The sequence below is a fragment of the Calliopsis andreniformis genome, chromosome 4 (genome assembly GCF_051401765.1).
Source record: "Calliopsis andreniformis isolate RMS-2024a chromosome 4, iyCalAndr_principal, whole genome shotgun sequence".
Classification (NCBI taxonomy): Eukaryota; Metazoa; Arthropoda; class Insecta; order Hymenoptera; family Andrenidae; genus Calliopsis; species Calliopsis andreniformis.
This window is the reverse complement of record NC_135065.1, coordinates 2,385,430-2,396,647: the sequence shown is the minus strand read 5'-3', so window position 1 is coordinate 2,396,647 and position 11,218 is coordinate 2,385,430. Positions and strand designations below refer to the sequence as shown.

The window sequence follows — 11,218 nt, the reverse complement described above, 5'->3', positions numbered from 1 at the left end:
ATAATTTGGTAGAAACTAGGGTACGGATATTGTTAAAATCGAGAACGAATGAAAATAACGCTAACTCGTTTCGGAAGATCTCCCTTTTGGGGAGAGAAACAACGAAGAACTTATAGAATTCAGTGGCAAGTTTCACCAGTCGTTGGGATCAGGTTTCTGGACGATTCTTGAAAATAAACTGCGCGTCAGAGATGACAAATGGTAGCGACAGTTTACGTTAAATACTTAATCGAGTTATGTACATATTGAGGGTACAGCTATCTCATGGAAATTTATTTAATACTTAAATATTTTATAAACATTTCAATGTTATGAACAAACTTCGAACATTGCTAGAACTGTAGCTATTCGAGTAATGTAATATCTGAGTATTTGATAAATACTTTTATGAGTATTGAAATACTATAAACAAATTTTAAATATTTAATCTCGATTATTAGTTTATATTAGATTAGGGATGAAGAAAGTTTTCTTTGTGAAGGGCTAGATATTAGATATTTTTAAGTTTTGCATTCAAAAAGTAGAGATTAACGAGTAGAACTTTCCAAGCGTCAGTCTCACTTTTTAATGTCACTTACTCAGTTTATAGAATTTGTCAATCCAAACACGCCAATAGCCTTTTTAGCTGCCAACACACAATAGTTTCCAAGATATTAACAATTAAAGCTATTTAATAAAAAAAAGTTAAAGCTCGATTTTCGTCTTCACAGATTCTTTTACATTAGTTTTACTAGGTACTACTTTTTGTTAATAATTGCAGTAAGTTTATTATATTATCATTTTTTGTTTCTATTATTTGTAAAATTTGTAAAATATTGTGTATTGGTGGCTAAGTATGTGATATTGGTGGATATTGGTGAATTCGGCTTGAATTCTATAAAGTAGTTAAGGACTATTAAAAAATATGATTTATAGTTTGGCAGTTCTTCTCGTAAGATTATGATTTAAGTAAGTACCTACTTATAAAATAAAAAATGTTTCCATAAATGTTTCATTGACGAGATTAAAATATATTTATAAGTGGAACTACTTATACTATCTGTTGTTCACTACCAGGTGAATGGAATTCTTTTTTTTTAGAAAATATTTTGAAAGTACAATAATTGCATTGAATTTAGTTGCGAATCAGATTTACCTGCGAACCTTAATTTGCTGACTTCCACATTAGATCACTGTAGCTTACGATATTTGTAAATAAAGTTCATTTCGTAAAACATGAATATGACTTCCCAGAAAATTTGTTAAAATTATAAGTTTGGCATCGTTTAGAAACTATTAAAACAATCTTAATATCTCAAAAATATGATTTCAGAGCAAGTGTTATATCATGTAAATTGTTTGATAACCACGCGGTTGAATAAATTTGTGAATTTTAAATCCATGTCTCTCATGTTTAACTAGTACCTATAATGAGGTAGGTGACCCCAAATTCGCCATGCTAACATTTAAAACGTTGTATAATATTTCTAAATACGTATGCAGTCAAAATATTGTATATTTCAGAAAGCTTAGAGTCTGCCACTTTATGACACTTTGACATTATTGTGCATAAAAGGGATTTTTAATCATAGTTTAGAATAAAATAGTAAAAGTCTGCAACAAGCGAAATTCCAATACACGGGGTACGTAATTTCACCATATCGTAGAGGAAAGGGTTGCTAACTTGGTCTAAGAGAATTCCTCTTCAGAGGACTACTAGTCAAACTGAAAGGATTGTCTGTTTTAGTACCAAATTTGCATACAAAACAAGACAAATCTTATTAACAAAGAGCTTCGTGTAAGTCATGTTGTCATCATGTTACGTTTTACGAAAACATTTAGTCACCAACATATTGTAATTCTTGGTTGAAACGTTGTAAAACGAAATTTTCTCTCTCAGCAAATCTTACACTAACGTTAACTTGCGATTTGAATATTGAGTTAATGAATTTCTCATGGGTAGTAAATTTGAGAGCACTGGTGAAATTGGTGTCACCTACCTTAATTGTATTATATGTGTATTGCAATCATTCAAGGGTTGGCTGCTTAAATATTTGAATAGTAGTCAAATTATAGTTGTATATACGGAAATCATGCAAGTGTTCATGTAGGAACAAGTTCATCAAGTAATTTAAATCTTAATAGTTTTTCGCTTATGGAGTAGAGCCAATAAATATGAAACAGAATCTTACTATCTGTAATAAGGCAAAGTGATCTAAGTCACATATCATTTTCGAAGACGTCTGTTTTCTAGAACCCTTATTCTTAAGTGAAAAAAATTCTTTTAACGTCCTTCCTTCCTTCTGAAAATACAAATTCTATATTTTAGATTTCAATTAAGGCCTTAACTCGAATTTTTGGATAAAGTGACATAAATCGTTTTGTCCTGCAGTCTCAAATATCTATATTCCTAGATACACCGAGTATAAGATATAGCAGCGATAGAGATTCCTAAACATTCTAGGAAGGATTCCTATAACTGGAAGGTTCTAGAGACGCCTAAGTCAGAGTACATAAACCAGTCGTTCAGATCAGTCCATAAAGTTGAGGAATCAGAGGCTCTCGATAGAAACGAAATAAACGTTTTGTCAGGTATCATTAGATTGTTCTGATTGAAGGCTAACCCGAACAGTTTGTTAATACAACTTTGAACTCGCACATGACTCTCACTGGTTTTTCTTTTGCACAAGCTGCAAGAATGCGGCGTGGGTCTTATCCCGTTTCTCTTTCCATCTTGTTCGATTGGCGCGGGAGAAAGGAAGACCATCAATTGGTACCGTAAAGTCCACCTTTCTCTCATCTCGCTGCACCGGTCGTGTTATTTTCAACCTTTTGCTCGTCCAACGGTACCCCATTTAAACTGAGTTCGTCCAGAGAATGAAATGAGCGTAATTGGTCATTGTGTCGGTTTATTTGAATCTTCAAAAGTGTATCTGTTTCCTGTCTTACTTGATGCATAGATATTGACGTTTGAAGTTTTGAACTTCAGTGCTGTGTGATGGACTTATGCTTTCTTGAACCCTTATTTTTAAGTGAACAAATTTTGTTAATGCCCTTTACTGAGCTATTACAGTCATAGATATTTGTAGAGACTTTGAAAATATATTACAGTAATGTACGCACGTTTCAATTTCAATAAAGTCAAAAGTTTGCATAGAGGCTCTTGCAGAATACGTCGAGATTCTATTTCAGGAGAAAACTCGAGTTTAAATAAGTGTCAATAAGGTTACACTGATCTGCAAGATAATGAATAGTGGAACAGTTATTGGTATCATTTACTTACTTATTAAAGGTACCAAACCTTCACTACATCGTAAATTCACTACATAGCGCTCTTTGTTTAAGCTGTTAAAGAATGTTAAGTTTACTTACAAACATTTCTCGCTTATTTCCTTCAAGCCCTTCTAGGCAACATGCATGTATATAGGGTTTTCGACAGCATATGTAACAAATTTTAAGGGGTGATTCTACATGCTAAAATAAGACGGAATTACGTTTGGAGTTTTTTTCGAATTATTAATTAAGTTATTAAAACGCTTAAAATGCGTCTGAAACGTGTACTGGAGATAATATTAATTCTATTATTTTCGTTGTGTTTGACTTGGAACTTATTCTACTGTTTTCGCTGCGTCTGACCTGACTATACACATTGGCAGTAGAATAAGCCCAAGCCAGACACACTTCAAGCGTATTTTAAACATTTTCTCAACATTTAATGCCGCGGAAATGAAATTCCAAACACATTTTTGTCTTATTTTAAAATATAGAATCACCCTTTGAAATTTCTTACAGTTATAATCAAACACCCTCTACATGTACTGTAACCACGGGTTAAATAGTAGAGTATATCTGTTGTATATAAACAAGCATGCTGCCACGAAGGGAAAAAATCGTTTTCCTATCCATTTGAGGTATTTAATGTGTAATGTTTAATAGTTGACAATGTGAATCGTGGCAACAATACAGGTCTATTGTTTGAGAGCTCATCGTGTCAGCGGAGCAGATTACATTAAGTGTTTTTCTGAGGAGAGATATATTTTGTTGCGTTTTTATTTTTTGAAGGATCTAGAAATGGAACATTTATTAGATTTTTGCATTAGAAACTCTCGAAGCTGTCGAAGTTGTTCTCGAAATTATCAAGCAAATTTTCGAAATTATTCGAAGGTTCTGAGGTAAATCAGTGCCGAAAGGTTCATCACAATTCTCCTAGTATTTTACACTTCATGGCCAGATCATTCAGAAACAACGTTTGTATTCTTTAAATCTTAGGCGATGCAATAGATACAGGGTCTAAGAAAAAGTTTTAACATAGCTATTATAGGTTATTGCATAGGTTTCTACACCTCTAGATTGGTAAAGATTTATTTAAAAAAATTCCTACAAAATTGACTTATATGTTTTTGAAATTCATAGTCATTTTATTATTTGAAATAGTTACCTATTCTATTGTCGGCGTGATTAGTCAGGTCAGACACAGCGAAGTCAATAGAAAAAGTTTCGAGTTAGACGCGTTCCATGCACATTTCCGACATTTTTTCAGTAATTAATAACTCGAAAACAAAGCTTAAATTGCAGTTTTGTCTATCTTCATTTTTGCCTTAGTTTCGCATGTAGAATCACCCTTTAAAATTTCTTATATCTATCGTTGAACACCCTGCATTTCTTTTGTTCTTCCTATATATTATGCACACTTATGAAAGGCTTTCTTAAAGCATAGTGTCAATTTGAGAGCGCTAATCTTCGGATCATACTTAATTTTTAACTGTTAATATAAAAATCTCTAATTCTAAATTTCTTCAATCTGTGTATTTTTTGTAAACTTATAATATTATATATCAAATAATCATAGTGCGTTTCTAAAGTACATTTGGTTGCTTTATCCCTTAACATGACAGGTGAAATGAAATTACACACAGTTTCTTGTGGCGTCCAGATGGTCTTCATTAATAAAAAGTCTTTAACATCGAATATTTATTTTTTCATAAACGAGCATTTATTCCAGAAAAATTACACAATTCTATTGCACCTGGGGTTCATGGGAACTTCACCAGTCATGTTAAGAATGGAGACTCAAGTAAAACGTTAAAATAAAAATGATTTTTTGCAATTTTTTTGTAATATTAAACCTTGATGAAACTTGTCAAGATATAAACTTTTTTTCAAGATATAAACTTTTTTTTCAAGATATGAACTTTTTTTGTTACAATTTATTGGCTTTCTGTGAAATAATAAGTACAAGTAAGTGCTTTTTAGTACAATCTAGGAGAAAATATTAGACGGAGCCTTTTTCGTCATCAAACTACGCATCATATAAACCTAAATCTTGTTTAAAAAAATATAACACTAATGAGAATATGCGGTTTTGAAATCAAAGAAATACAATTTCTATTTCATTTATGCAATAAACATAGTTTGAATACTTAATATTATGAATTAAGTAAGTTCATACGATGACAAACTTATGTACATGTACGCTTTGGATCAGCTCAATCGATTATTTTTTGAGTCATACTGCACATTAATTTTAAAAACGCGATTTTGAGAAAAGCGGATTCAAAGTTTTCGTTTTAGAAAAGTCAATAGTGCAAACAAGAGTCTTCTTTCAGAAGCAACATTCTTGAGATGTAAAAGCATTGTGTTATGCATTAAAAAAGAAACTGATTTTTGGACTCGTTACTTAAGTCTTCTCCTTAAGGGTTAAAATGAATAAAATAGTTTTTTTCAAGTTTTTGGGATGAATACTACACTGCAGATTGCGAATGGGAGAGTTTCAAAGGACTCGCAAGTTCTACCTCACACAGTCGGTGGTGCGTGTGTAGAATATTCTTCTAAAAGATTTTTGTAAAAGGAGGAACATTCGACAAGTGAAAATTTTGAAGTACAAGACCTTCTCCTGTGAAATATCTAGCCATATCGAATTTACCTATTATCTTACATTAATTAAGAACAAAAAATTGTCAATATATACATCGCATGTTCATTGGATTTCACTGCTAATAGTTTTCAACTCTCGTTCGGCTGGTTGAAGTCTGTCCACTCGTTTCTACAGCTTCTTCACGATCTCTTTTCTACTTTTGTCCGTAACAAAGTGGGTCAGATACTAGGCCTCGCCCACTTTTGCACCTAGATTACTGTATCGATAGAGATCTGCGCAGAGTATCGCTATTAAGATGTACCAATCGTTTTGATTTCAGAAAGTCTCACATATTTCTTTAAATGGACATTAAAATGACAATAATGACTTTTCGTTTATTACAGGCACACACGTAGTTATTTATTGCTTACAATTTGTATATGTATTTACAGGTATTTCTAGACCAGAATTATGGACACGAAAGAAATGACAGTCAGGTAAAAAAAGACGTGAAAGACAAGGATGGTGAAGAATACCAGCCGCTTAGTAGGAACCAACACGAAAAGATCTTTGAGTCTTCTAAGAATAAAGAGTCTGATGAAGGAAAAGAAGAGTTGGCGATTGTAAAATTTACCAGTAAAAATGAAGATGATTACGATAAGGTCAGTATGAACTAACAATAAGAAATAATTAATTTTAGGATTTTAAAATACTTGCTATCGATTACCATGCAAACTTTTCCCGTATCTTTTAGTTAAAAATAGAAATTATTGTAGTTAATACACTTCCTGAGTGAAATTCGTAGCTAATCTATCATTTGTCGAACATATGCGTATAATGACAGCTCCTCACTTTCCTTCCTTAATCATTGGAAAATGTGTATTTACAATATTACATAATCAAATTGAAAAGCATTTAGTTGACTTAAATATATTGTGCATGTAATCTTACCGTCAGGGGCGCATGAATTGGTTGACAACATTTTTCCTAAAATTAGATCTTTTATGCTTCTATAGATACGTAATTCTCTATATCAGGTATTCATGTAACGCAAAGTCCATCTACAATTTCCCATCGGTGATGACCCTTGAAACGCTTTCACTTGATCTGCTGTAAAAGAAAAATGCTTCTTTTCCTTCATGAGCGATTATTACGTTATTGAAACACTCATATAAAAAACGAAATTATCAAGTAGCTTTTTAATAAGATTTCTAAAATTAATGTTAGAAATAGTAGGAATTATTTTATACAGGATGTTCTAGAACTTATAGTGCAAGCCAAAAGGTAGTAACTCTACATGAAAAAATAAGTTGAAAGTATAAAATAAAATTTGTTGAAATCACGCTTCATTGTCGAGAAAATTAAACTTGAATTACGATCAGGTATAAGATCGGATTCAAGGTTGAGTGAGATTCAAGATTGGACAACGAGAGGAGAAGGGATAGTATATTAAACAAATTTTGAACCTTTTGAGAGAATTTTATAAAGGATAACTATTTTCAATCCTTGAGCTAAAATAAACTTCAAAGCTCTATAGGAAATGTGAGTTTTGGAAAAAATCATTCATAAATCGAAAATAATTTTTTTGCAGGAATTTATTATAGAATAATATTTAAAAAACATTTGGCCCCTTAAAAAGTAAGACCTAGGGCTATAATCCTTCCTAGGAGGAGAGCATTCACAATCTGATCATTGATTTTCTCTATTTGTATTCTGGAGTTCTCTTATTAAAAGGCTCTTCAAAATCGACTTCCTAACTCCGTGGTTAGATTCTTTAGGAAAAAGTTTCCTGTTTTTTATATTAGCAATCATTTTGACCTGAAAACGACTCATAAACATTATAGGGACTAACAATGTAACAGAAACTCTGTAAAAATCTGTTGCCACTAAAACACACATTTTTATGTTGAATTGAAATTTTCTAAAAACACTTTTTTTTCAAGTCCAATAATAAATTATTTTATTTTTTGTTTCCAGAATGTAACTCTTTCTAATCTTCAACAGAGGTTTTCTAAACAAGTCCTTCAACCATATGTCCTGCATAAAGAAACGAAACCAGTACAAGATAGTGCATCACACGAATCAACTAATAGTCTTCCCAGGCCAGCAAGGAAAAGTCAAAATGCGTCTTATGATACGTACATCGTCGAGCAACTTCCATCTCAAGAAATTATAATTCAAAATCAAAGTACGATATACAAGAATCCCACACATGAAAACAATCCCAATGATTTAGGCCAAGTCAGTTCTGACGATCAAGTAGACATAGAGAATGTGGGAGATTTTGGTCAAAGAGTTCGAACTACGTCACCTGTCAGACATAGGAACGATAATCTTGGTCGGGTTAAATCAAGACAACCTTTGGATTCTCTACTCTCTTTAGAGGATTACAGAAAACAATACAGAAAGAATTTTCGACCTTTTGCGCTGAAGAAACTAAATGTTTCAGAGAATACTCGCAATGTATTCTCAGAAGACAGACATGCTTCCTCACCATTAAGGACTGGAGGATTACAAAAAAACGAATCTGAAGAACAAAACGTCGGTACTGATCGTCTTCATAATAATAAAGAGAAACAGTCGACTCGTCTTTGGAAAACTGATGAAAGTGCTTTACAAACTGATAATAAAGAAAATAAGCCTAGAGCCATTTCTGAAAACATTGCTGTAACTAAGGAACCTTTGCCATCTACTACCACCTCAACATTGACTGTATCCTTGGGAAAATTTTCTGGGCCGATCGTAGTACCAGACTTGCCCCGCCAGAAGGAATATTCGTATACCACAGTAAATGATCACTCAAGTAATAATGAAATATCGAAATCAACCCCAGCATCAGTAGAATCAACAACAAAGTCAAAAGGATTAGATTCTGGCTATTTGGCAGCATCGTCGATTGTTTTAAATCCTCTACAGGTTGGTGTTGCTTTAATGAATGCTGAACAGGACATAAATTTAGTTAACGACCCAGTTGTACTCTCCAAAGACCACTTCCAGAATGAAGTTCGGCCATCAGATGTTGACATATCTAATAACGAAAGCATTGTCCAAAGTGATGATAGTTTAAATATTCAGAATGACCAAATATCACAGCAGGAGCAGATCTCTGAAGTGGTAGACTCAAATTCTCCTACACAGTCAGTAGAGATTCAAAAGTCAGTAGAGATATTTCACGCAGCACCTGTCCAGGAGATACACTATCCTATAGAATTTGTTCCACATACTCAAAAATCGATACTAAAGCAACATCCTTCTGAAAATGACTTCAAAAAGTTGCAGAAGGATAGGAGATATGGTCATATAAATATCTACAAGAGCAATGAAATTGTAGATGAGATTGCCCCATCTAATAGCCAAGAACGTGAACGGTATGAGTACAATGCAAACGAGAATGACGTTGTATATTCCGCAACAAATGGTCAAGTGGACCAAGCTCGAGTTACAGTACATCCTCTAGACAAAACAATTTTCAATTTTAAAGAGCAGCCAGATAACAGTCAGTACGACCAAACACTTAACAAATATTCTAGAATTCAAGAAAATCCAAATACCCTAAAAGAAGTTATTAAACAGAGTGACTTTGAATCAGTGAAAGTGCCACCTGCAGTTGCCGCTCAACCTCTGAGAGTAACAGAAAGTTTACCAGGTCAATTGAACCCTGACAATCTTCAGGGAAGTCAGGAAGTGCCTCAAATTCTGCTAACGAAAACTGCCAACGATCCACAGACAGAACTGAGACTTCTGATGACCGTTCCCCAGCCCTATCCTGTAGAAAAGGTGATTCAGAAAACGGTCCACATACCTCATGCAATAGACGTGGTGGAAAAGAAAGTGCCCTACCCGATAGAAAAAGTGATAGAGAAACAAATAACGATTCCACAGCCATTTCCAGTACACGTGCCTATTGACAGGGTAGTTGAAAAACAAATTCGCGTCCCGTATCCTATACACGTAGAAAAAGTGATCGAGAAGAAGATTCCTTTCACGATCCAAAGGCTCATTATACCGTTCCCGATACACTTCAGAGTTCCACAACCAATTCCAGTCCCTATGGAGAAGGTGATAGAAAAGCCTATACCTATTCCTGTTCCTGTGCCTATGGAGAAAGTTGTTGAAAAGGTGCACATTTCTCGTCCATACTCCTCAGATACAACAAAACTGATTAAATCCCTTCCAGTTCCAATTTATAACGTTCCGAACGATGGAAACTTCCAACAAATCAGACAGCAGAATTATCAGACGTCATCGGGACCTTCATATGGGCTTGCTTCCGATGACCAAAGCTACTACAACTCTACGCAATTTTATAATCTTGATCATACAATCTTGAATCATCCACCTGTTAGGCAACCTTACGCACATGTCTTGCCCAAGAAGTTTGGATCTTATGGAGTTCAATATCCTCACTCATTTGCAAGTTATTCTACATTAGTCAATCATAATGGAAATTCCGCGTCCTATGGAAAAACCTCTGTGGAGGACAATGTTAAAGATGAATATGTAGGCCCTGTGCCACGAAAAATTCTTCAAGGTTCTCTTGGGACACAGTCCAAGTTACTGCAATACACATCGCCAGATATTCAAGCAACTATGAGAAGAACAAGGCAAGAAGGAACGCTGGGAAACACTGGTAGTTTCAGACAATCAAAAATGGAATATGGATTCAAACCACCTATGGTACCTTCAGTGCAATATGATGAACAAAGTGCCAGCAAAGTGGAATAGGAAATGGACATCATAAGAATTGAATAATTGAGGAGCTCCTGACCAAGGCAACCCTTGTCAAATTTTACGATTTTTTAAATGAGAACACATTCTAGTAATCACAAACAAGAGTAACAACATAATGAAACCTATCCTATCTTAAATACAATGTGTATATTACATAAGATAAATATTTTGTTAAAAAGAACATTAATCAATTAAATAAGAATTAAGGATACTACAAAATTTTTTTGCTCCTTTAGAAAAAAGCAAAAATTGACAAGGATTGTTTTTGTTTTATGGTAGTCATAAAAAATACTTAAGAAATGTTAAAAGTCTGAATACAATTTTGAAATATTTTATTCAATTTTTAAAATCGAATGAAAGATACTTCCAAAACTTCTCAGTTTTTTATGCAAAAAAATTAGGTGCCGAGATTTTATTAACACCTAAATCTACAACTAGAAGACGGGTAATGTGCTACTGTGCATGTGGTCTCTGATCTCCATTCACAGGAAGGATTATGAGAATTTTTTAAATTTCCCCATCTACTTTTCACATTTTCTTTCTCTCCTTTTCTGTTATCCTTTATTTTTCAATCAGTAATCCATCCTTTTCCAGTATCGTGTGTAAGTAGTTATAACACTTGCAAGACCACGTAGGATTATGTAAAATTTCTAT

At 33.5% G+C, this 11,218-nt stretch overlaps 1 protein-coding gene across 1 annotated transcript; it reads left to right on the top strand.

The window, feature by feature from the left end:
• Positions 1 to 5,041: 5,041 nt before the first annotated feature.
• On the top strand, positions 5,042 to 10,558 carry LOC143178288 (uncharacterized). The gene is made up of 4 exons (XM_076376827.1): positions 5,042 to 5,053; positions 6,286 to 6,495; positions 7,811 to 8,374; positions 8,474 to 10,558. Exons 1-4 carry the CDS (start codon positions 5,042 to 5,044, stop codon positions 10,556 to 10,558), a joined length of 2,871 nt encoding a protein of 956 aa, XP_076232942.1.
• Positions 10,559 to 11,218: the final 660 nt, after the last annotated feature.